The 25736-nt window shown below is 43.9% G+C and overlaps 1 protein-coding gene across 2 annotated transcripts in view; it reads left to right on the top strand.

Moving 5' to 3' along the window:
• plxnb1b (plexin b1b) overlaps positions 1 to 21999 on the top strand; it is a 94909-nt gene extending 72910 nt beyond the window's left edge. The window contains exons 8-38 of one of the 2 annotated variants that reach the window (XM_085272845.1): positions 1261 to 1417; positions 2902 to 3010; positions 3854 to 3962; positions 4438 to 5340; positions 5856 to 5990; positions 6066 to 6188; positions 6421 to 6514; positions 6620 to 6786; positions 8188 to 8339; positions 8442 to 8544; positions 9252 to 9388; positions 9535 to 9711; positions 10061 to 10283; positions 10375 to 10617; positions 10714 to 10893; positions 10984 to 11132; positions 11626 to 11726; positions 11959 to 12176; positions 12249 to 12427; positions 12508 to 12574; positions 13389 to 13535; positions 13648 to 13813; positions 15007 to 15110; positions 15211 to 15295; positions 15523 to 15689; positions 15941 to 16101; positions 16187 to 16334; positions 16420 to 16484; positions 16590 to 16665; positions 16775 to 16849; positions 18798 to 21999. In XM_085272845.1, the coding sequence (XP_085128971.1) occupies positions 1261 to 1417; positions 2902 to 3010; positions 3854 to 3962; positions 4438 to 5340; positions 5856 to 5990; positions 6066 to 6188; positions 6421 to 6514; positions 6620 to 6786; positions 8188 to 8339; positions 8442 to 8544; positions 9252 to 9388; positions 9535 to 9711; positions 10061 to 10283; positions 10375 to 10617; positions 10714 to 10893; positions 10984 to 11132; positions 11626 to 11726; positions 11959 to 12176; positions 12249 to 12427; positions 12508 to 12574; positions 13389 to 13535; positions 13648 to 13813; positions 15007 to 15110; positions 15211 to 15295; positions 15523 to 15689; positions 15941 to 16101; positions 16187 to 16334; positions 16420 to 16484; positions 16590 to 16665; positions 16775 to 16849; positions 18798 to 18902 (5025 nt within the window). In that variant the 3' untranslated portion in view covers positions 18903 to 21999. The remainder of the gene's footprint in view (positions 1 to 1260; positions 1418 to 2901; positions 3011 to 3853; positions 3963 to 4437; positions 5341 to 5855; positions 5991 to 6065; positions 6189 to 6420; positions 6515 to 6619; positions 6787 to 8187; positions 8340 to 8441; positions 8545 to 9251; positions 9389 to 9534; positions 9712 to 10060; positions 10284 to 10374; positions 10618 to 10713; positions 10894 to 10983; positions 11133 to 11625; positions 11727 to 11958; positions 12177 to 12248; positions 12428 to 12507; positions 12575 to 13388; positions 13536 to 13647; positions 13814 to 15006; positions 15111 to 15210; positions 15296 to 15522; positions 15690 to 15940; positions 16102 to 16186; positions 16335 to 16419; positions 16485 to 16589; positions 16666 to 16774; positions 16850 to 18797) is intronic. The other variant, XM_085272846.1, reaches the window with a different exon arrangement.
• Positions 22000 to 25736: the final 3737 nt, after the last annotated feature.

Here is a 25736-nt window from a genome sequence, read left to right on the forward strand (position 1 = left end):
TCACTTTAGTCGAGACGCAAAACAAAACAGAACGGATTTGAGGATGACGGTCTTTGTTTACAGATCCACATTTCTTATTGTGGTTTCTGTTGACTCCACATGATCATCCACATCAAGTTCCTAGAAGTTTCTCTGAAGAAAATCTTCATGACAGAATCTGTAGATATCCCCACTCTGGCTGTAATAATAGTCTCCTCACATACCAAAACACTCCCAAGTTATCCCTTATCAGTTGAGCTGCTACATTTGGTGTACCTGGGCATGTGGGTACGATGTCAGTGGGTTTAAGTGTGAGGGTATCAAGAAGAGAGTGACTGGCTTGTGTCCTGTCATGTCCTAGCATAGCACAATATCTGCGTGAAAGATGGCAACAGAAACACATCCACACTGTGGTTTCTCCCATCAGCCTGTGTTTGCCTGGCTCTAAATGATTTCTAGTTCCAGAGGATATAAATGGAAATATAACTATTTATTACTAATGTAATAATAATATTGTAACATGGAGCTGCATGAGTTAAATGTACCTATAGCTGGTAGTGTGATAGCCTGACAGCTACAGTAGTGGCAGTGAGGATCGTTTTCTCTTCTGGCAGCTCACACATGGTACACCTTTTAATACTGACCAATTAGGGAGCTAGTTTTATAACAGGCTCCTCGTGTAGCATTTCTACTCTGTGAGATACAAGAATCCACGAGCTGAAAAAAGCCCACTGATCCAGTGGATAACAAAAAATAACCAAATTCAACCAATTCTGGCAGGACATGGATTCAAACTGAGAATCAATCCTAAGGACCACAGCAGCTCTGTACATGCTGTGTTCAAGTGACACTGGGATGAACTGACAGAAATCTACTGGTTTACAGGAGGTTTGTTTTAGTTAGCAGCTCCTCTTTGTATTTATGATGGTCTATTCATGGGATATCCATTATTGTTACAGTATCTAATGCATTAATTTTGCCTGTCCTTGAGACGCCCGGTACTACAGGAGCAGAAACATTACGTGAATAAGCAACACAGCAGCTGGAGCCAAACATAAAACCAAACCTTTGTCAGTATGATTCATGCTCCATCAGCGGGGAGTGCAATTTAGTTTTCAAATCTAATTATTCCACATGGACGTTTACAAAAGAACAGATAGGATTTATGTGTTCAGACAGCTTAATCGCTTACTCTCAGCATGACCTTCACTGTACCCTGAAACACCACAGGTCTGTGCCACATTCTGTCAACAGCTCATGACAGTTCTGTATTTCTCTCAGGTGTCTCTGTCCATCCCAAGACTTCCAGTGTTAGAAAACGGGGAGTCGTACTCTTGCTACTTCCAGGACAGCCACACTCCTGCTACCATCACAGAGACCGGGGTCACCTGCCGTTCTCCCGACACCAGCAGGGTGCCTTTGGTTTTTCGAGGACAAGGTGAGTGTTTTCTATTGGGGGTTTTTCCCTGCAAATCTGATGCTGTTGGCGTTTATTCACTCGTTTGCATGTTTCAACTTTGTGATTGGAGGATTTGCCTGCACCCTGGAGGATTTGCATGACCAGACCAGACATGCCATTTACAGTTCAATTGTTATGCCAGTGAATGGCCTAGAAAAAAATGGCTAACCAAATCCATTTTTTCTAGGCCATCTTACACAGCAGAGAGTAATCTGTATTTGAAAGCATAAACCGGTTTCATCCACGGACTGCTTGCTTTGAAATACATGCTTTGTGTTTCCTGACTGTCTGGTGCAGTGAAGGCTGCTTGTAAGTCAGTGGTAATGAGGAGACTGTAAATAAAAAAGAAAACCCGAAGCCTCTGTAGAGAACACATTCACCCAAACATTCATGTTATGAGAGAAACTCTCACGTAGAGTGTGCTTCCCATGTTTGTTGTTGTTCTCAGGGTGTAGGGCTCACCAGGAATCAGTCGGGTTACAGTTATATTCTGACATTTTTGTTGTAAATACACTGATAATTGCTCCATAAATATTGTGTATTAGCCTCAAACTGCAAGAGACTGAACTGGGAGCTGTGGCACAACATCGGTGTAATCGAGTGTTTGGAGTCTGTGGCATGTTGTTACTAGTGATCAAAGAAGTCTCGTATGTCCGTTCTTGGTCTCTCTCAACAGCTGTTCGTCGGAGCCGCTTCAAACGTGGCAGAGTTTAACTTTTTTTTCTTGATCAGTTCTTATTTTGGCTGAAAGTTGCCGTGTCCTCATCACAACAAGTCCTAACAAGATGAAAATCTGCAGCCAAGTCTCAAACAGGCCCTTAAAGGCTACAAAGGTTGTCTGTGACTCTTCCTTAATTTACTGTCTCAGGTGGTCTGTTGTTTTTTTCTGGTTAAGTGAGCTAATTTTGTTCTTGCCTTTCCAAAGCTGAACCAAATAAGTTCAATCCCTCACTTACTGTATGTAATTTGAATGAGCAGTTCTAAAGGAAGCCTTTGAACACACATCTCAGTAGGTATAGTAAACACAGTTTAACGAGTGGTGACACAAACTGGGTTTTTTCTCTCTAGTCCCCAAACAGACTCTGTACTAGTTTAAGGAAACGGCTCAGGTCAGGACTTTGAGTCCTTTTGATCGCAGTTTCTGCTCTTTATGAGGAGATACTGTAGATGTGGTACACAACTGCTCCCCGTTTTAAACATCCATCAAACTGAACATTTGTAGGGAAGCTGCTGTGTTTGTGTTTGTCACCGTCCTTGTGCACCCCAAGGATGGTGCACATGGGTTTCATTAGGCCTCTATGTTCCCTCGGCTTGTGCAGCTCGTTCTCGAGACTCGGTGGATCAGAGACGGTAAGCCTGACCAAATATTTTTCTTACTGTGCTCGCTCAGCGCTGCGCTCTGAGCAAAAACTTGTTATGTTCTCTTTCCTCAGGCTGTGCTCCTATCTGTGTTTTCTTGTCAGATTTTGTCGCAGTCACCTTGTCTCTACGTTTTGGCAACGTCACGGTCACAGCAAGGGATTTCACCTTCTACGACTGCACAGCCGTTAAGCAGCTGTCTGGCAGCCAGCCGTGAGTTATCGCCGATGATTTATCAGCTGTGCTCTCTGTCTGTCTCCTCCTGATCTGTGCTGTTCATGCAGACCCTTTAATCGAGTCTCACTCACCATCAGAGTCTGTGCTTTTCTGTTTAGTACCTGGGTCACTCTTTGTCCCTCCATCAGTTCACCTTGCGCCCTTCGTTATTATATCTGTGTCTGTATTTCCGCCCACTCACTGTCCTCTTTTTAATTCCCCTGTTCAAGCCTGTGACCCTGGGTTTTAGAAATTGCCAAGTAAGGCTCGCTTACTTGGCAATTGGCAAGTTTTATTGAAATTATTGAGTCGTGCAGGTAGAAATGACCAGTGAGAACAACAGAGTAACTACAACAATCAGATATCAGAATAATGCATCTATGAGCAGCGGCTCATAGATGCATTATGAAAGACATATAATGAAAGACACAAGTAGAGAATGGCCAAAAAACAATAGAATTACAGTCAGAGGTTGTACTGGGTTTCAGTTTGTACATAAAAGAAATTTAAAATCTTTAAAACTTGAATAAATTTCCAGACTTGAAGTAGCATGTACATCCTGTTTCACTAAATATGGCTTATAATGATTGTAGTGTTGTGTAAATCCCAAATAACACTTTCATTGTATTTAGGAGTTAATAATAACCTGTGTTGTCATAAATTACACGCACACACTCAGATTGGTGCGTGTTGATCAATCTGTGAGACTTCCAACAGTTAGATCTGCTTCTATTAGAGCCGTTCTTCTCATAGCTCCTAATCCTGCATCACTGTTTGCCTCTCATCTTGAAAAGAGGCTTGTACAGTCGCTAAGGCAATTTCTATCCTGTCTGTGTGCAGATGCCGCGGTTGTGTTTTAAGCCGATGGGGCTGTAACTGGTGCGTCCACCAGCATGCGTGTACCCACAAGCCCACCTGTGAGGAGGGAGTGATCATCTACAACCAACATGTAAGCTGCAGCGTGACGTCACATGCAGACATTGTAGGAAAAGCACCGACTGATCACCAGTTTGAACTGGAGCTTCATTTGCATTCATCAGTCAGTTCGTCGCCCATAAGCCAAAGATGTGCATTCTTCTCTTTGATTAAGGTTTCCTGTGGAGTCTTGAACTGCAGAATAGTTGCGCTGTCGTTACACTTTGCATGAGTGGACTCTTGTGTAATGTGGTACAACCTTTTAGAGGTTGTGGGCAGTAAAACCGACTGAAATTAGTTGTTTGTTTGTTTTTATAACACTTCAAAACAGTTGCCCAGAGGCATTTTAAGATGGGTTAAAACCAGTGCTGCTAACACAAATCACTGTCTTTCAGGTGTCATGAGCCACATTAACCTCAGATCACATGGTCTCTTTTTTCCTTGATTTTTCCTTTTTATTTTTTCCTTCTGCCTCACCCTCTCCTCGTCTTTTCCTCCTCCTCCCCCAGTTTAAACTACCTACCTCCTCTCCTCCTACAACCAAAGCTATTAAAGTCATCACAGCCACCACTACCACAACAGCTACCCCCACAACTCCTCCTACCACACCAACTACTGCCACGACGAAGACAACAACAACAACCGCAGCCGCCATCACCATAGCTACCACTAAGGAGTTAACAACGCCTACTCTTTCATACACCAGTACCAGCCATGAGCCAACCCACCCGGGCACGACCCTGCCCCCTCAGCCTCCCACTCTACCACCCAGCACCTCTCCAGGCCTGGAGGTCACCACCAGAGAAGAAGAAGAGAGTGAAGCCTCTGAGACTGTCACACACAGTGACTGGGAAGATGCTGTAGCTACACAGAGGGTCACGATGGCCACGGCAGAGCTGATGCCCGTCACCGTGGCTGATGGTCTTAGTGGGGACCTGGACCCTGTCGTGCCTCTGATGATCCCAGACTCCTCGCCACCAGAGGTGGTGACGGCCTTACCCCCCAGCGAACGGCAGGCAGCCAAAGAAGCGCTGACCCTGGCAGAGGCTCCCACCATGGTGCTGCCTGGCTTTCCCCCGCCCACACTTTTCCATATGGGTGAACCGGCTGATTCTGAGCCTTCCCTTTACTTGGACTCGACCCAGACACCCACACTGGTACCACCGCAAGACTTGCACACTGAGGCAGGAAGCCCAACTGCTGATTCTGAGGTGCCCCTCTGGCGAAAGGAAGCAGAAAACTACACTGAGGGTGCTGTCCAGGCAGAAAATGACACGGCTACATTTTCAGCTGCCACCGTGCTCTCAGGTGATGGGGAGGTTGACCGCATGTCCCAGTCCTACCCTCCCCAGTTGCTGAATGCTGACTCAGAGCTGGACTACCAGTATGATTCAGCTGATGGCTTCCTCCCGGTGAGTTCAGCCGCCTCAATCCTCCTCCTGCTTCTACTTCTTCTTCTTCATGGAAAGGGTGAGCACCCTCCCTGTGCTTCCAGCTTCTGACTGGAGTCCTACTATAGGAACAAAGCTCACAACTGATTCCCTAGTCTCTCATTCTTTCCCTGCATTTCCTCTTCCGTCTCACACCTGGAATCTGTATCCTTTCACTGCACAGACTGACTTCAAGAAACCCGGCTGCTCCTGAGTTGCAGCAGTTGTTCTTTTGTCTAAATATCTTCACCTTTCCTTTTTCCAGACTCTTTCTTTCATTATCTCTATACAAAAATCTTCACCACCTTGAGCACGCCCCCATCCCGACATCCCCCCCATGACTCCCTGCATCTGACTGAAATCAATTGCAATCCCTTGTGGGAAAGTAAAAACTGACCCTGAACAAGAATGAATATATTAAATGGTTCGTTCGATCCACCTCACTGTAAATGTTGCGTGTATGTGAATATAAACACGTGTGATCTGTTCTCCTGCAGGGGGACGAGGGCTCGTATGTCAGCTGGGGTTCCTCAGCTTGTCCGTGTGTTGAGAAGGTCCAGGGTTCGTCACTGCTCCCTGTCAGAGTGGAGAGAAAGATCACTTTACTGGCACATAACCTCCATCTGTATCAGGTACAGCACACAACAGCATCGAGCCTGTTAGCTGCCTGCCCAGTGTACTCTTTCATGCAGTGTTTGTGTGTTCAGGATGCAGAGCTGGACTACGAGTGTGTGTTGGTTATTGAAGGGCAGACGGTGGTGGTAGACGCCTACGTGGAGCCAGATGACATGAACCCATCAAGCTTTGACATCACATGTCAGCTACACCAGGTCTGATATTGTTTATAAAGCATTAGTACCTTCATAAAATTGCAACCTTCAGTATTAAATAAAGGCAAAAGTAAAACTAAATGAAGGCCGGTTCACCCTCCCCAGGCAGGATGAACATTTCCCTTCTTCTGCTACCTGTGTTTGTAAAGCAGCGCTTGTCTGGAGTGTAACTGATAATGAATAATTAGTTTTAATGTTACCTTAAAAAATGGGGCCTTTTTCTTGTGTCCAGTACACATACTCTGCCCCAGTGCAGGAGTATAATGCATTGGTGTATGTGAAGAGGAGGGACACCTTCCATGTAGACACTTCTCGTGATCTCTATGGTAAGGTCATATTAAGTTTGTTGTGCTTTAAACATATTGCTGTTAGTTTTCATTATGAGCACATGTTAACTGTCTGCTGCTCCTCTATGTCTACTGTGCTTTCAGTGACTCTGTACAACTGCTCTGTGGGTCGATCTGACTGCAGCCGTTGCCACACAGCAGACCCAAAATACGGCTGTGCGTGGTGTGGTGGTCCCAGGGCCAGCTGCCTGTTTTCAAACTCCTGCAGTGAACCTGTGCAGCAGACGTGCCCTGCTCCCGTCATACACTCTGTGAGTATTCAGAGTGTGGGAAATAATACAGTGCACTGGGATTTATATTTGAACTGCTTACAATCATAATTGGAGGCTTTATTGTCAAGTTTTCACTTCTTCCTCTTATCACTCTCACTTACTACTTATTGTCCCAAAATTACAAGAACAATGATGATCAGCCATCACAGTTAGATGGAACATGTTGTTGATATACGTTTTGGTTTGAGACAGTGGAAGATATTATAATACTGGAGACCATTTGTGTTCTAGTGGAGTCATTATTCGAAGATGTAATACATCCTTATCTTACATTAGGCCTCATCAGCTCATCACTTCATCTGTTTAAGCTTTACACCAACTTGCCACTGATTGGCTGCCCCTCAGAAGCACAAGTTTGAACAGCAGGTGGAAGGCTCTTCTCTGCTCAAAGCCAGAGCTGTCTGTCGGAAATGGGAAAACAAAATTGAGGATATCCCTTCTCTTTAACGTCATACAGAGGCAAGAGTAGAAAAAAGTAAAAACTGGAACAGTATGTCTGATAGAAAGTGAGGGAAAACAGCAGATCCTCTTTAAATAAAGCTTCCCAATGATCTGAGTGCTAAATGTACAAACACAATTCTGATTTTATGCCTTCAAAATAAGCTTTCTTTCGAGCTTTTGGCTCACAGGGGTTACTTGGACACAGACTGACCACGTTATTTCAGAAACAGTGAAGCAGTATATGTGTAGCAGATGTTAACTTTAACAAGACGCAAGATATGGGGAGTTTACATCCGTTTATATTTTGGAAAATGAATTATTAGCTGTTAAAGATGGTGACACAGCTGTTGCTCACGTACTTTAAGGTTCTGAGGGAAATCATACTGTTAGTCCTGCTCTGAAAAAGCTTTTGGTTGATCAGCATTTCTTTGTGTTAGACGTCAGTGATAATAATGCCCTCAGAGAGTGTAAGTTGCACTGAATTTAACCCTATAATGCCCTTTGTATCATATTTGATACGTGAGTTTCTGAGACCTCTATCTCATCAATGTGATCAATACTTGCCATAATTTCAAAATGTTATGGACAAAACGTTTTTTTTGTCTAAAATTAACATTGTTGTTAACAAAAAGTTGCCAAAAACTCCCAATGTATCAAATGTAATAAAAATATATCATTCACAACAGCGTTTGTGGATTTTGTTATAAGGGTTAATAAACATCTCAGTTCCAAATAATCAGAATCTTCTGATGGGTACATTTTTGATGGGTTGGGTCTTACAGGGTTAAAAATATGTGTTTGCATTTGTGGCTTCACCACTTGCTTTGAATTTATTGTAATAAAACACTTGGTTGGACCTGTTTTTTCTTTTGTGAATGCTTTTGCATTGGTCAAAAACTAGAAAGGTTGTTTGGATTTTTTGTTCCTGCCTCCAATCAGGTCGACCCACTCTCTGGCCTGTTGGAAGGAGGCACCATGGTGACCATCTCCGGCTCCAACCTGGGTCAGAAGGCTGAAGACATCGTCCAGTCTGTGTTAGTAGCTGACGTGCCCTGCACAGTGATTTCCAACCTGTATGAGGTCTCCTCTAGGTATGCATGCACTACTGTTGTTTCTCATAGACTCTCTTTGTACTGATCAGAAAACTACAGAAACATGGCTTGGTTTTCTGAAGAGCAATGTTGGTCTTCCAGAATCGTGTGCATGACCAAAGCCAGCGGATTAAAGACGAACCATGTGTCTGTGAGAGTGAATGGAGGAGAATTTGGCCTCTCCAGACAGAAATTCAGCTACCAGGTATATTAAATTCAGGTAGAGTAAATTAGATTTTGTTGACCTGTCTGTGAAACTTGGCATTTTTGTTGCATCAAAGGACACTAAAACCTACATTGCTGGGAGAAAAATGTGACTTTAAGAGGTGAAAGTTTAGTATAATATTCTTTCTATTTATTAATTGTTTATAAAATAATGAAATTGTGGTTCTAACACTGGAGGTGTTTGAAGCAGAGAACATCTGCTATTATTTCTGTTTGTTCTCTTTGGTCCACATATCCATAATAACATAATGTGGGCTGCATTCTTTAACAGTATAATTCATACAATATTAGAAGTCGCACATCTAAGAAACAAGAAATCTTTGCCAAGTTTTACCTTTCTTAAACCGTTTAAGATGAATGATTTTAACCACACGATCAGTAATCACAAATATTTCTCAACAAGTCCACATTTTTAAATAAATCTGTGTAAATACATCTCCCTATATTAGATAATAGTTTAACATAAACACTGGAATTTCTTTCCATATATTTCCTTGGATCTCTGTCTTATTAAGGCTGAGAGGATCCAAGTGTAAGAATAAGTTCTTGGATTTGGCAAACTGGGAAAGGACACAAGCCAGTCCAAAAGTCCTTGTTTCTCACTATCGACAGACTTTCTTAATATGCAACAAGAAGCAAACAGCTGTGTTACACTGTGAAATACAGCTGCTCTCTCCTTCTTCTTAGAACCCAGTTGTGAGAGGAGTGTCACCTGAAAGAGGCCCCAAGGCGGGGGGAACATCCCTGAACATCACTGGCCAAAACCTTCTAACGGGTCGCCCCGCTGACCTTACCATCACTGTCGGGGACGTCCCCTGTAACATGTAAGACACACACGTATAATGGCCTGTTTGTGGTTAATGCAAAGTCGGTGCTACTGTTTTTCTTCATTTAAGGTTGTAAGGTCAGACTGACCTTTGACCTCTTCGTGTCACCTTAGGATCTCATCATTTCTTTGTTCCCCCCTCAGTGTGTCAGAGGTGCAGAGTGACAGTGTTCAGTGTGTGACGGGGAGCAGTAATAAAACAGGAGACCACCAGGTCACCCTGCATTACGGCAGCATCCAGCGTCACCTCAGCAGCCCCGCCTACCACTACACCAACAACCCCAACATCACCCGTGCCGAACCAGCCAGGAGCTTCCTGCAGTAAGTCTGAAAGCCCTCACACATTCAGCCTTCAAAACGTATTCATACCTCTGAAGCTCTAAAAACTTGATTCTGTTCACTTGGACGTAGCGTTTTCATCCAGTCTCAGCTGGCTGCGGGTTGTAACTGTGACTACACTGCAACCTTATAAACAGTACTTTTGCACAATGACTGAAACTAGCACCACTGAATGAACAATGAGCTGTGAGGTCAGTTCCTTGACCATTGATCAACATGACAATTTTCTGCGTCCAGATAAACAGAATCACCTTTTTGGGATTTCCTTACTTGGGCGATTGAGCATGCATCACAACGTTTTAACCTGCTCTGGTTGATTGGATTGTTACAGTGGCGGTCGACTGATCAAGCTGTCTGGATCCAACCTGGATGTGGTGCAGGAGCCCCGAATGGTGGTGACTCTCTCCCGCTTCCAGTCGGTCGGCCAAAACAAGAAGAGGAAACGGCGGAGGAAGAGGAGCAAAGGAGAGCAATGGAAGAAAACCCTGGGAAGGTCGGTTAGGATGGTTCCTGACCCCGTCTGTCCCGGAGACCAATTCTGCTCCGTCAAACAGGTCGGTGTGTGCTGCTCAGCACAGAGCAGTTCATTCGAGTGATCGTTCACACCTTTTAACCCAAATGACCCAAATCTGCCTTTCTCATCAGTTCGTTGAGCGCTGTGAGGTAAACTCCTCCTCTCTCATCCTGTGCCGCTCTCCGATGGTGGACTCCACCATCTGGTGGTCACGGGTCACAGTGGAGTTCTTGCTAGACAATCTGCGCTTTGACTTCAGCAGTTTGAACTCTGAGCCATTCAGCTATGAGCGTAACCCCACCCTGCAACCCCTGAACCAACAGGACCCTCTTAAGGCATATCGCTATAACCCAGGCAGCTTCATCCAGCTGGAGGTGAGAGGAGAGGCAGCGATGTTTCAGTTTTATTTATTTACTGACAAAATAAGCAGACATAACATATATCTCTTATGTCTTATTGCCTGTTCTCAGGGGGAACACCTGGACCTAGCCATCACTAAAGAGGAGGTGGTGGTGTTGATTGGAGAAGGTGTATGTGCTGTGAAAACCCTGACCAGCAACCATCTGTACTGTGAGCCACCACCACAGCAGCCTGCACCAGGACCAAACGGCAAGAAGCGAGAGGGCTCTGACAATCTCCCCGAATTCACTGTGAGAAAATGAGTGTCACCACCGTGTGAGCGCCTGATGGGCCACTCAAGTTTGAAAGCACCTCACTTTTTTATTTAACATGTATTTCAGGTCCAGATGGGCAACCTGAACTTTTATCTCGGCAAGGTTCAGTACGACAACCTGAGCCTGTCCACCTTCCCACTAGAGGCTCAGATTGGAGTTGGAGTTGGAGCCTCCATAGTGGTCCTCATTGTGCTCATAATTGTGCTTATTTACAGGTCAGTGGGTGGACTGAGAGTCTGTGTTTTTGTGTGTTTAGTGTGCAGATGAGTGCTACAGTGGTTCTCTACCTGCTGAATTCATATGTTTGCTCACACATAAAGAAATGAGCAGTACTGGGTCCCAGTTTAGGTCACCCACTTGGACATGCAATCATGTCTCAAAGCTCAGTTCACACGCCCAGGTTTGAGTCTGACCCTGGACCTGCTCTTTCTCTCTCCCCACTTTCCTCCGTCCTATCAAATAAACCCAGAATACCCGGATACGTTACATGGAAGTTATAAATTGATTTATATGTCACTGAGTGAAATAATTATTTAATCCCCTACAACTGAGCCAGAATTCTGCAGCAGATAGCTGATAAAATGAACTGAATGAATGACAGATACTGCTAATCTGAATTTGAAACACACCTGTCCACAGAATCAATTTCTTGCACAGTTTGACTGGATTTCCACTAATCGTATGTAAAACCTTCTTCCCGTCTGTTAGGAGGAAGAGTAAGCAGGCTCTTAGGGACTATAAGAAGGTCCAGATCCAACTGGAGAACCTGGAGACCAGTGTGAGGGACCGCTGCAAGAAAGAGTTCACAGGTACAGCATTATGAGGAAAAAAGAGAGCGGCGGCTATATGGATGAAGACGGGAGATAGGAGGGCCTTTTCCCCATGTTTCATCAGTTTTCTTCACCTCTATAGTTGCGATAGGCTGAGAGCAGAGAACCCCCAGATTTTATTCTGCCAGCTGCTGTTTACAAGCTCGTGCCTCCTGGCACTGGCCTGTAGCAGCAGCCTCTGACCTTTGTGTTCTTAATCACTTTGATCCAGACTTGATGACGGAGATGATGGATATGTCCAGTGACCTGGTCGGCTCAGGCATCCCCTTCCTGGACTACCGTATGTATGCCGAGCGCATTTTCTTCCCCGGCCACCGAGAGTCTCCTCTGAGACGAGACCTGGATGTTCAGGAGTGTCGGCGGCAGACGGTGGAGCAGGGCCTGGTGCAGCTTTCCAACCTGCTCAACAGCAAGCTGTTCCTCACCAAGGTAGTCGCTATCACAATCACAGCTAAAATGAAGCTTTGCAGAGCGAGGATTCATCTCCTCTTTTCCTCTCAGTTCATCCATACTCTGGAGAGCCAGCGGACCTTCTCCCCCAGAGACCGAGCCTACGTGGCTTCGCTGCTGACGGTGGCGCTTCATGGCAAGCTGGAGTATTTCACAGACATCCTTAAGACGCTCTTGAATGATCTGGTGGAGCAGTATGTGGCCAAGAACCCCAAACTGATGTTACGAAGGTAAGCTGCTGCTCATAGATTCAGTCTTTGGCATGTTCAGAAGCTGCAATGCTGCTGCAAGTGTGTGTGATTCTCTGCAGAACAGAGACAGTGGTGGAGAAGCTGCTGACCAACTGGATGTCTATCTGCCTCTATGCTTTCCTCAGGGTGAGTCAACATAAAAGCAGTGATGCACAGTAGTAGGGATAAGTCTTTTTTAAAAATATTGGGATATAAAACATTTTAAGACTTTGACATTTTACTTGGGGGCATTTTAAAGTGGAATATAATGACTTTGAAATTAGGACCAAGCTCCAAAAAGCAGCCACTAAAGCTGTGACCTGTGTCCTTTTTGTTCATTAAAGTCAGTGCGCAAACGCTTTAATTTCCCACAGCAAAAAAACAAAACATGCTTAATTTATTGTTTTGTGATCACACCATTCATAGAAAAGTACATATTTGTGCTTGTGTTTATTCAGAGAGCCCTCAGAGCATGTTGCTGCGTTAAGGATTTCAGTGCATAAAGCTGACATTTGCACCAATGACTCAACTACATATCGTATAACATGTAAATAGAAAAATTACCCACGTTGCTGCACACAGCAGTAACTTTTAAATAGCAGTTTCCAGTACTGACATGTCAAAACACAGAGGGGAATGAAAGTCCTTCCAGTCACTCCAGTACAGTGGAAACATTTCTTGTACATGCACTGATTCTTATATAGCGCTTTTCTACTCCTTTATGCCTCATCTGTTTACACTCATACATAGAAGCACTTATTTCTGCACCTACGTGCTTTCTAGAACCACCAACCTCCTGATTCACAGGAGACCTGCTCCACCAATCTGAAAATATGAAGCTCAGGTTTTCCTCAAGGTTTGACTTAGCAGAACATTTCTTTAACACATGAAGTGTGTAGAGAAGCACTGTGTAAGAATTGGTGCATTGCAGTGTGTTAATTATTTGTGTGTGTGTGTGTAGGACTCAGCGGGGGAGCCTCTGTACATGCTGTTCAGGGCCATAAAGCACCAGGTAGATAAAGGACCGGTGGATGCTGTTACTGGCAAAGCAAAGTACACCCTGAACGACAACCGCCTGCTGCGAGAGGACGTAGAGTACAAAACCCTGGTGAGGGGAGTCTAGACTGAAATAAATAACCATTTTGGCTCTAATGAAAAATTCCCAAGGAGGTTGTATTTTTCTTTGTCTTCCCCTCCTTTCACTCTTCTTTTCCCTGCAGACACTGAATGTGTTGGTGCAGGGTGGAGGGGTCAATGAGACCCAGCCTGTGCCCTCCAAAGTACTGGACTGCGACACCATTACCCAGGTGAAAGAGAAGCTACTGGATCAGGTGTACAAAGGCACATCCTTCTCACACCGGCCGCACGCCGAGTCGCTGGACTTGGGTGAGAACCACACACTGCGTGACACACCAGACTCTGAAAACTGATGCACCTTGTGTCAGCCTCGAGGAATCTGGTACTTATGTCTCTTTATGATCTCTCTTTTAGTTTACCCATAAGTTGGGAAATCTAAAAGAGTAAACAGGACCTTTTATAAAATAAAGGAGCAGCTCGATAAAATATAACCAAACAAATTAGCTGAGCGACGTAAAATGAGTGAAGAGGAGAGAGCTTAGTTTCACAGGATAAGTAGAAAGTTCAGTATGATCAACCAGAAAAGCAATAAAACAAAATGGGGAAAGGCAGGACGTTTCACTGACTGCTATAAAGAGAGGGCTTCATTTGCATTAAAACACCAGCAGAAATATGGAGTCATAAACTGGGAGCAGACGTGGGAAGTCAGGTGTGCAGCTTCATCGAGCCAACTGAAGTCGCAGAGCTGTAAGGACGAGTTCATCGCAACAAAGGAAATAACTGAATCGGGAGGTCATTCACAAATGTGTCTCACAAGTAAACTTGTGTGATGGCTTCAGGGGCCTCAGCTTTGGCTGTGGTGCCTGACACCTCTCAGGGTTGTGACAGGCATGTTTAATTTATTGAACGCCTGTCGTTTGATTCCTACTATCATCTTAACCATGTTTTAATAACTTTGCACTTTTTGACTTATGTACGTGAAAAGTGTTACAAGGATAAATATCTCTTGCTTCTGTGGACTAGGCTCTCAGAGACTGGGGTTTAGGGGCATGAGAGCAGGACAGATGTGGAAAACATCGGTGGGACCTTGACTACCATGTGATTGTTGGGTTTTTCTCTGTATGTATTATTATAGGGTCTTACAATATAAAGTGCCTTTAGGCGACTGTTGTGATTTGGCGCTGTATAAGTGCAGCGCTCGTGAATTAGCGTTCCTTCTTTTCATATTTGTTGCCCTGTAGCGCCCCCTACAGCGTGACAAAAACGAATCCAAACCAAGCTCACTGACTGCTCAGGCTGTCAACACTTTCCTCAAAGATGAGAGAAAAACGTGGTAAATTTAAATTTTACAGCACTGTCAGTACCTGCATGATAACATCAGCCTGAGCTGATGATGGGAGCACCTGAATGAATTTGTGAACATCGTTAAGTCGCTCGAGTTTGCTAAGATGAGCATGTCCCACAATCACTGTGCTGATGTGCGTCTGCCTTCTGTCATGCAGAGTGGAGGTCGGGCGTTGCCGGTCATCTCATCCTGTCAGACGAGGACTTGACATCTGTGGTTCAGGGTAGCTGGAAACGCCTTAACACGCTTCAGCATTACAAGGTCAGAGTTATCACTGAATGCTTTACAAAGCAAACTACACTGTTTCATAGCCTGGGATAGGACACAGCCGACACCAATGGCTGTTTGTGTTCCTCCATAGGTCCCAGATGGCGCAACGGTGGCACTGGTCCCTCGTCATACCAAACACATTCACCATGACAACCACGACTACATAGCAGGAGAGAGTGAGTTTGTTCAAATAAAAGATAAATCAACTTGTCAGCCAGTTCATCTTTCATTAGACGTTATTTGACTGTCACACTGACAGTAAAAACGATTCGATCATTTCCCTACTCAGTTCTTCAAATTGTGTGAGTGTTTATGTGGAACATGAAGTGACAGATGGAGGAAATCAAAAGTAGCAAAACCAGAGAGCGAGTCACAGGCAAGCATCAAACCTGTGTGTGTGCAGAGACGCCAATGCTGGAGGATGCAGATGAAGGTGGAGTGAGGCTGTGGCATCTGGTAAAAGCCAGTGAGGAGCCTGAGTTGCCCAAACACCGCAGAGGCAGCCTGAGGGAGAGAGAGAGGGCCAAGGCTATCCCTGAGATCTACCTGACCCGCCTGCTGTCCATGAAGGTACAACACACACATCTGGGTCTAGTCCCATTGAGTAGAGACTGTAGGAAGGAGATGAGGAGTACAGGAGTACCACACTTTCTAAAAATCAATCTGTTTTTTAAACTACACACAGCTGTTCTCCTAATTTGTAAGCTACAACGCTACAAAGTTAAACAGACACACACATATATTCTTTTAGCTAGACAAGAGCAGAGTGCTGACACTTTCACTTTCTTATGCTCTAATGTGAACTTTACTGTGTTTGTCAGGGGACGCTGCAGAAGTTTGTGGACGATCTTTTCACGGTGATCCTGAGCACGAGCCGTCCTGTCCCGCTCGCCGTCAAGTACTTCTTCGACCTGTTGGATGAGCAGGCAGCACAACATGGCATCTCTGACTCAGAGACCATCCATATTTGGAAGACCAACAGGTAGACGATAGTCTGATAGAGACCGCTGCTGGCAGATGATAGTGGGACTCTGTCATGTCTAATACTGTCGGTACTGTTTCTCCAGTCTCCCTCTGCGTTTCTGGATCAATATTGTGAAGAATCCCCAGTTTATCTTCGACATCCAGGCATCTGACCACGTGGATGCCGTGCTCTCTGTGATCGCCCAGACCTTCATGGACTCGTGCACGATTGCAGAGCACAAGCTGGGCCGGGTTAGTACGTTTGCAAACGCCAGTTTTCCAGCAGCGTCCTGTTACTCTTGTGTCTTTGAATGTCGTTCTTCTTCTTTTTGAACAGGATTCGCCCATCAACAAGTTGCTGTATGCCAGAGATATCCCCCGCTACAAACAGATGGTGGAAAGGTTGGATTGCTTAAGCTGCTCAGACAACACTGAACAGGTGTTTGTGAAATAAACGTATTTTATCAGTCGTACGTTTGAGGTTGATTACAGTGATGGTTATTGCAGGTACTATGCTGACATCAGGCAGACCATCTCAGCCAGTGACCAGGAGATGAACTCTGCTCTAGCTGAACTGTCCAGGGTGAGTGCAGCCACAGCTCAGAACACACGAACACACACACACACACACACACACACACACACACACACACACACACACACACAGTTCACTTCAATGCCTTGTGTTTCAGAACTATTCGGGAGAACTGAACTACCTGGTGGCACTGCACGAGCTCTACAAGTACATCAATAAATACTACGACCAGGTGTGTTTCTACTCTTTCCAGCCACTAGAGGTGGAACAGTACACCATGATGCAACAATGTGGAGACTGTCTAACAATGCAAAACACATTTAATACAATTTAATTAATTAAGATAATTTTCATAAAATTCTGAAAAGTCTTTTTTCATTGATAAAATTCGGTTCTTTTTCTGAAGTAATCAGTTATGTTCATTACAAAAGAGCCTCTGATTCACTCCAGAGCTCCGTTTCATCCAAGCAATAATCCTTCCCTTGCTTAGTTTCAGCAGCTTCTTTTTTGTGGGATGTGAACGCATCAAGGTTCCTATCTAACCAGCCAATCACATGGCTGACACTGTGTTTAGACATGTGGGCCTGGGCAAGCTGCTGAATTTCAAAGGTGACTCACGTAACTTTAGATGTGGCACGGTTGCTGGTGGTTGGTGCCAGAGTATTTTGGAAATTGTTGATCTGCTGTGATCTTTCCACACAACCATATTTATTTTTTTTGGGGGGGGGGGCGCGTTTACAGATAATGGTTTGAAAGAAGAAATTACCCAGTGAGCGACAGTTCTTAAGGGGATCATACCCTGCTTTGATCACCTTAGCTTTGAACTGACCGGAAGGAAACAGCAGCTCAGACAGCAGCAGAGCATTGCTTTATTACAGAACATGTTGGATACTGAAGCAGAACCAACACACATGGTGCCAGTCCTGTCAGCTAAGAACAGGAAACGAGCTCAACAAAATTGGACAATGACAAAAAACACTGGTGTGATGTGTATTGATTTCTGCTGCAACTTCCAACAAGTTAGGGTCACCGTTTGGTGGTCGGCGGTTAATGTCTTTCAGTGTTCACGCTTGCAATGGTGGTGCAAAATGACAAAATCTACCATGTCCACCTGTTTGTGACCCATCTTCTGATGTCTGATGTTTCCAGCAAGATAATGCACCATATTCCAAAGCTCACATCATTTAAACTGGTTTCTTGAATATGGCCGTGAGCTCAGTGTACTCACCACAGTTAGAAGACTTCAGTCCAATAGAGCATCTTTGGGATGTAGTGGAATGAGGGACAAGATGGCTCTGACAACAAGTCCAGCCAAACGTCTGAGAAAGGTTTCCTGCACCGTGGTGGATCTGTGCTGGGAACAATGAAAGCAGTTCTCAGGGCGAAGAGGGCCTAGTGTTAACAAGGTGCACCCAATAAAGTGGCTGAGTGTAGAAGGTTGAGGCTAATTAACAGCAGCAACTATGCCTTACTCCAAACTGCTGTTAACAGCACTAATTCAGGGGACAAAAGCAATGTGGGGAAATTGTTAGAAACGGGGAGGAGTCTGAGCTTTTGGCTCAAAGGGAGTTTTTCCTTCCCGCTGTCGCCAAAGTGCTTGCTCATAGGGAGTCATATCATTGTTGGGCTTTTCTTTGTATGTATTATTGTAGGGTCTACCTTAAAATATAAAGCGCCTTGAGACGACCGTTGTTGTGATTTGGCACTGCATAAATAAAATTTAAAAGATTGAATTGAATTAGAACATCCACTTCTGATTCTTTTTGGCCTTCATCTGAAGAACCTGCTTTTTAGGGGATCTAGTCGGGTCTACCAGGTGTTTTGGTTGTGCTAAGCTGCCCAGAGCCTTCCTTTTTAACCATGGACCAAATTGTTGATTTGGCCATTCCTGAAGTGTTTGCAGTCTCTCTCATAGATGAGAAAATTTGTCAATGTTACTTTAGAGCCTATGAAAATGTACTCAAACAAATTGTCTTTGCTAAACTCCCTGAATTAAAACTAACGTCTAAACTTCAGTCACATCTTGTTTGTTTGAGTTCAAATTCACTGCGGTGGTGCGCACAGGCAGAATTACTGCCCCAAAACGTGTGGATATGACAGAATATCTTTACTGAGAAACAGCTAATGTTTGTCATTTCTATATTCTCAGTCTTTCTTCCTCTTCATTATTTTGCCATCAGATCATCACGGCGCTGGAGGAGGACACCACAGCCCAGAAGATGCAACTCGGCTATAGACTGCAGCAGATTGCTGCTGCTGTGGAGAACAAAGTCACTGACTTATGATGGAGGCGAAATGTGTCAGCTGTACTGCCGTAACACCTGCCACTGTTACAGGAAACAGCTCGGGCACGCTGGCAGTTAACTTTAACGGACAGAGGGGAAGATGGACTCTTGAGGAGGATGTTTTTTGTTGTTTAAATTAGAGCTCACATCTCAGCAGCCTTTGTGTTTTGGTGACTGCTGACAGAGCTTTACAGTGCGGACACTGTGAGCTTCCTGTAGTGCAGGACAGTGAAAAGCTCAGTGGATGCTTAAGAGAAAAAAAAAAAAAAGGTCAGTCTGACCCGCTGTCGCTCTGCTCATTTCATGAAAAAGAGATGGTAGCAGTGTGTGTTTTATCTCTACAGTATATGTGCTGGAGTCAAAAGGTAGCTGGTGGACAGCCGGGTCTGCAGACTGAAAGTAGGAATCTTCCATCACTGTGGAGTCCGTTTGATGAAGCGGTACCTCTTATGCCTTGTGTACTTTGCTGCTGTATGGTTATTTCTTGGTGTGTGTCTGGTGCTTTATATATAGATGTGTGAGTGTGCGTGCATGTGGTTGTCCATATTCTCGTGGCTGTTAAACTGCATCGTGTACTGCCACGTTTTATGTTTCTAGTACAAAGTGGTGAAGTAACTGGTTCTTATATTTTGGATCTAAGAGTGAAGAGTATTTTGAAAAGAGAGACCTGAATTTTAAGGTTATGTTTTTCACATTTTAGAACTTGTAGTCACTGCTCAAAGCAACATTTTAAAGTCGCTGCCACGCTCTACCTCAGCCTGCCGTCTTTCATCAACTGCTCTTATTTTCATTGGTAGAAGCTGCCTATTTACTGCTTAGTTAACTTGGCCTGTTACACATTTGTCTGTATTGATGTAAATGTTGTGTGATTTGTAATACGATTTTTTTAAGCAGAGCAGCAGCACAGCCGAGGTGCTGCAGATTCACACTTGGTTGCTAACTAGTGTGACAAATACTTTGCTGGAAGGTTAAAAAAAACAATGACCCAATTTTTTTTCCCCCTTAGCAATCCAACTATACCGTACTGTAGGAACACAAGCTGATATATGGTTATCAGCCCCAGCAGCAAAAACACTCATGTATACCTTTCAGGCAGGTCCATCTACCAGTACTGCAGCACCGCACACACCCACTGGACTGCTGTAAACACACACACACACTTGTTTGTTAATTCTTTACCCATGTGAGAGATTGGAAGCAGAAAGTGTTTTTTTGAAGGTACTTAAACCTCACATTAAACCTCACCCCATTTTTGTTTCTTGATTTTATTCATATTTGTGTGGATGTGTCTCTAGTGTACAAGTCACTGGAAAGTCAATAGGAAAGCGAAAAGTCCCTCTGTTTAAAAGACAAGCCTTCAAACTGTTAAAGTGCAGTGTCGTGTGAACCACAGTTTTTATAGTTTTTATATTTTGTACATTTTAACATTCCTTTTTAGACCTTGGACATTGTATAGATCACACTCCTGGTATGTTTTTTGTGTGCAGTTCTTTAACTGGACAGTGTTTCGTGTGTTCCACATAGACCTTATAAAAGATGGATGATGGTAGACTGACAACCTGAGGCCTTGAGTTTGTCATAAGGTTGTTGCCTCTTTGAAGCTGGAAGTGGCTGTTTGTGGATTTCAAAAAAGGCTGGATGCCTAGCTACTAGCTGGAAACATCTAACTGCTTGATTAACAAAGCAAACTAAAAAAGAACTGATACAAAGAAGGTTCAAACATCATTGCTGGCGTTGGAAACTGTATTCTGTACTCAGCGATACATGACAACCAAATAATAGTTGATGTTTTTTGAAAGGGAGTCTGTAGACAGGATGGTTTGTAGCCATATCCTGTATATAAAAGATGTCGTCACCTCTGGCTTTGTAAAGCTCAAGTTGAGCTTTCTTTTTCTTTTTCTTTTTCTTTTCTTTCTTTCTTTCTTTTTTTACCAAGGGGCTGGATTTGATTGGTGCACTTAGGAGCACTATATGCTCATCGGCTAATGATTCATGAACTTCAACTTTTTTTTATTCAATTGGACCTGAAACAAGCCCACGGCATCACCAGGAAAGTGTTTTCTCAGACTCTTATACGACTGGATGTGTTTTTGCACCCAGAGCAGTCAACTCCTGCTGGCCATTAGAAAAAAATATAGGTTTAAGAGACATGTGCCATTGGCTTCATTTTGCAGCCCCAGTGGCTACGTCCATCTTTTATATACAGTTTGCATTTGTATTGGCATCAATGGTTTGCACTTAAAGGCAGTCACCATGGCCCAGTGACTGCATCTATCTTTCTATGTAGAGTTTATGGTCCTGCAGTTGTGTGTGGCATTTGATCAACGTGATCAAACTACTCCAGGCTCAGTAGATGTTGCTTGTAGCGTAGCCGGGCTGGGTATGGTTGGACATATTTTTTGATGCTGGTTTTTGTGTTGAACTCTCTTTCTCCTTTAATATTTACAGCAGCTCTTTATGTGGGAATTTGTTTAGTTTCAGGTGATTGTAGGATTGGAAATCAATGGGGAAACAGATTTTGACACAACTATAGAAACGATATAACAGTTTGAGTAGTCTACATGCGTATTTTATAAAGTGCACTTGATTTTTGTTTTCTCAAATCTGATGTTGTTTAATGTTTTAATACACAAAGTACTACAAGTTGTAAATTAGAGTATCTACTACTGAAGTATGCTAGTACCCAGTCCCAAAAAAAGGTGACAGTAGAAAAGACTTTTTCTACCCACCCTCCACTCAAATGAAGATTTATCAGTTTGAGCCCGAAGTGTGTAATTACCAGGGTCAGTGTGTCAGAATGTGGGCCATTTGTTACAACACTACATAACACAGGTAATAATGACTTTTACAAACACATGGAGTCTGTTCATCTTGAGCTGAGAGCTCAGTGATGAACAAAGAACCATTGGGGGGAATCCAGGCTGTATAAATTTGGCAATGTAGAGCAGGCTCTGCAAGGAGCAGGTTTAGGATGTTTCTTATTTTGTGTGTTAATATCTTTGTACATACTGATTAAAGATGCAGCTGTAGTGATTTAACCTGTTTAATAAGAGAAGGTGAACATTCTCACAAATGAAATAAAGTATTCTGAAAGCTGTCTTTTTTCCTTGATTTCAAAAACCTACCACTATGAACGCTCTCGGGCATGTTAGGACTTAAAAACAGCTGTGCTACCAGCTAACATAGCCCTGCAACAAAGAGGGCCAAATAACTTCAAGGGCCAAATTGCAGTATATTTTTCACATCGATATATGGGCCACAAGTAGGGGTGATGTGGGTCTAGTATATTCTTATAAAGAACAAATGCACTGAATAGCTCAGCAACACCAAGAGGCCTGGGATGCAACAGATGACCTCAAATGTATGATGACAGAATTATTTCCATAGTTAAGCAATTTCACAACGTCTAACCAAGTCAAGAACGTGAAAGGAGGTGGGAGCATCATTGTAGAGGCCTCCAGTCAAGTGATGGGTTTAGCTTACTGAAAGCTCTGTCACCTGCAGCAGTCACAGGCAAAATATATGCAGAGCAATACACACTTGTCCAAAACAGCCTTTATGTGGGTTATAATGATAATGGATTATCACTATTATTACAATATTAGTATTGTGTAGAAAGAAAGGGTCTGCCTGATTACATGTTGGCTAAAATAACTCAAACATGTTGTCTTCTGCTAGAAATGAAGTAAGCTAACTAATACTAGGAAAGTCGAGCAGTTTCTTTCATGTGGACTTTGCTATGAGTCTAATTGCCACCTGTGGGTTTTGTTTGTTTGTTTGTTTGTTTGTTTGTTTTGTTTTTGTTTTTTTGGATAGTCAGACTTGGCTTTTAACTGAGCCATTCTACAGTCTCTTGCACTCAGTATCAGCCAGGAGTGGGTAACCTGGACCAAACCAAATCTTGAAAGTTAACAATTTTCGTTAAAAAGCAAAAAACTGACAGTTATACTGTTAGAATCGTCATCACTGTTCTCCCCTTTGCGATGCCCCCGATTCCATATAAAAGGCAGAGGTCTCCCTCCGGGCCCTCCCTCTTCCCTCAGCTGGGTTAGACGCATGGTTGTCATCGGGACGCGTGGCCTCGGATCTTCAGCCCCCTTGGATGCCGTGGATGGTGGGCGTCTCCTGGGTCTTGTATATTTGTTTGTGAGTCTCCCTCTGTTTTGTCTTTTCGGTGCTGTGTATCATTTGAGTGCCTTGTTGCAGAAGTTGAGGACCCAGCGTCTCTGACTTCACCCCCCCCCAAATCTTCCCCAAGTTGGATTTACTGTTTTATGCCTAAGTAGGGTAAACAAAGGGGTAGACTGTACAATTGGGTGGTTGTTTTTCTGTTTGGAGAAACAACAGAGGTCAGAGCAGTAACTATTCTAAATCATATACACCACAGGCATATGTGGTCCACTGTTATTTAATAAAATGAAGAGCAGGGAATAGGGAATTCTTTGTATGCATGCCATGGAGCACTAGACAGCAATAAATGTAAAGTAACAATCATCATATGAGTGGGGATTAATATTGTCTGTAATAAAGAGTCAAGCAATTCTCTAAATGAGATCAACCACTCTCCTCAACACTATATGGGCAAACATTTGAGAAAGTTCATATTGTTCAGTGTCCATGTAGTGTATCTGATGGAAAGCTGACTTGGAGACCTTAAATAGATCAAATTAAAACCAAACATAAGATCAACAATCTTTTGCAGTGTTTATCAGGTTGTTCTTGGTGGGCATCTGGCCAGTCAGTGAAAAACAGTTACTGGCCCTGAATGAGATCTTGACTGTTCTGTAGCTTATAGGCTAGATAATCTATTAGTGTACCGTAGACCTGGTGGACATGATGTTAGGTTCACCATGGGTTGAATAGAAGAGTCAAAAGAATATAGTTGTTAGATCAGATAATTTATAAGCACCTATTACACCAGGTAAACGATGCAGACTAGATGTTACATATGAAATATATTCCAATTTGCAAATGTTGTACAGTAAGGGTGTAAGTGTTTATTTCCTGCTCATGTAGGTGTGGAAGGAACTGGATGTAGATGTATTGGGGAAACAGTCAGATTTACAGATACTATTTAGCAAAGATGAAGTCAAATTATTATAGTTGTTATATTCATGATCAAGTCAAGTGGCTTTATTTCAACCATGTGCAGTGGTACAGTACACAGTGAAGCGAGACAACAGTCCTCCTCGACCATGGTGCCACATATGACATAACAGACAATCAACACATGAAGTGCAAGTGCAACACCAGACAGAACAGAACGATAAAGACACAGGACAGTGCAATAGAAAAGTACAACAATGACAGTGGGTTGTGCAAAAGACTGAACACTGTGCAAAAAGTCACTTGATGTATGAAGGTGTGTGTGTCAGTCCAGTCACCGAGTGTTCAGGAGTCTGACGGCTTGGGGGAAGAAACTGTTTCACAGTCTGGCAGTGAGGGCCCAAATGCTCCGGTACCTCTTGCCAGAAGGCAGCAGGGTGAAGATTGTGTGTGTGTGTGTGAGGGGTGTGTGGGGTCCTCCTGGTGGCTTTGCAGATGCAGTGGGTGCGATTGGTGTCTGTGATGGAGGGAAGAGAGGCTCCAATGATCTTCTCAGCTGCTCTCACTATCTGTTGTAGGGTTTGCAATCCGATGCGATGCAGTTGCCATACCAGACAGTGATGCAGCTGCTCAGGACGCTCTCGATAGTCCTTCTGTAGAAGGTGGTGAGAATGCATGGAGGGAGATGAGCTTTTCTCAGCTTCTGCAGGAAGTAGAGATGCTGTTGGGCCTCTTTAGTTATGGAGCTGGTGTTGAAGGACTAGGAGAGGTTCTCCGCCAGGTGGACACCAAGGAATTTGGTGCTATTGACAACCTCCACAGAGGATCCATCGATGTTAAGTGGACAGTGATCTTTATGTGCTCTCCTGAATTCTACAATCAGCTCTTTTGTTTTGTCCACGTTCAAAGACAGGTTGTCGACTCTACACCAGTCTGTTAGCTGTTGCACCTCCTCTCCGTATGCTGACTCTTCGTTCTTGCTGGTGAGACCCACCGCAGTCGTGTCATCGGCAAATTTGATCATGTGGATTAAACTGTGCATTTATGCAGAGTCATGAGTCAGCAGAGTGAAGAGCAGTGGGCTGAGCACACAGCCCTGAGGGGCTCCAGTGCTCAGTGTGGTAGTGGTGTTGGAGATGCTGTTACCAATCCGGACTGCTGTTCAGGCCCAGCAGGCTCAATTTTCCAATCAGGTGCTGAGGAATGATTGTGTTGAATGCTGACCTGAAGTCTATGAACAGCATTTGACATCATCGATGCACCTACTGATGTAGCTGGTCACAGATGTGTACTCCTCCAAGGTGGTGTGGTCGCCATTTGTTGCAGCCTCCCTGAACACGTCCCAGTCAGTGTACTCAAAACAGTCCTGAAGAGCAGAAAGTGCTCCTGTAGGCCAGGTTCTCACCCGTCTCAGCACCGATTTGCAGCATCTGATGAGCGGTCTACATGCCAGAATTAGCATAACAGACAAGTAGTCTGAGTATCCGAGGCGAGGGCAGGGCTTCGCTCGGTACACACTGGGAATATTTGTGTAAACAAGATCCAGCGTAAGACTCCCCCCTTGTTACAAAGTCTACATGTTAATGGAATTTAGGAAGCACTGACTTTAGTTGATGATAAACGGTAAGATCCTAAATGTATGGCAGGAGCACTGGAGCATCAATGACCCAGGAAGACATCTAATATTCAATTAAGTATTTGATGAGATATGCCAATATTCAGAAAAATTGGCAGGATCTGAATGGAAGAAATAATAAATACCTGTTTCAGAGTAGAGCACACATTGTA

The sequence above is a fragment of the Mchenga conophoros genome, linkage group LG5 (genome assembly GCF_057382185.1).
Source record: "Mchenga conophoros isolate Kocher_MC1m ecotype Shallow Benthic linkage group LG5, M_conophoros_male_GT1.1, whole genome shotgun sequence".
Classification (NCBI taxonomy): domain Eukaryota; kingdom Metazoa; phylum Chordata; class Actinopteri; order Cichliformes; family Cichlidae; genus Mchenga; species Mchenga conophoros.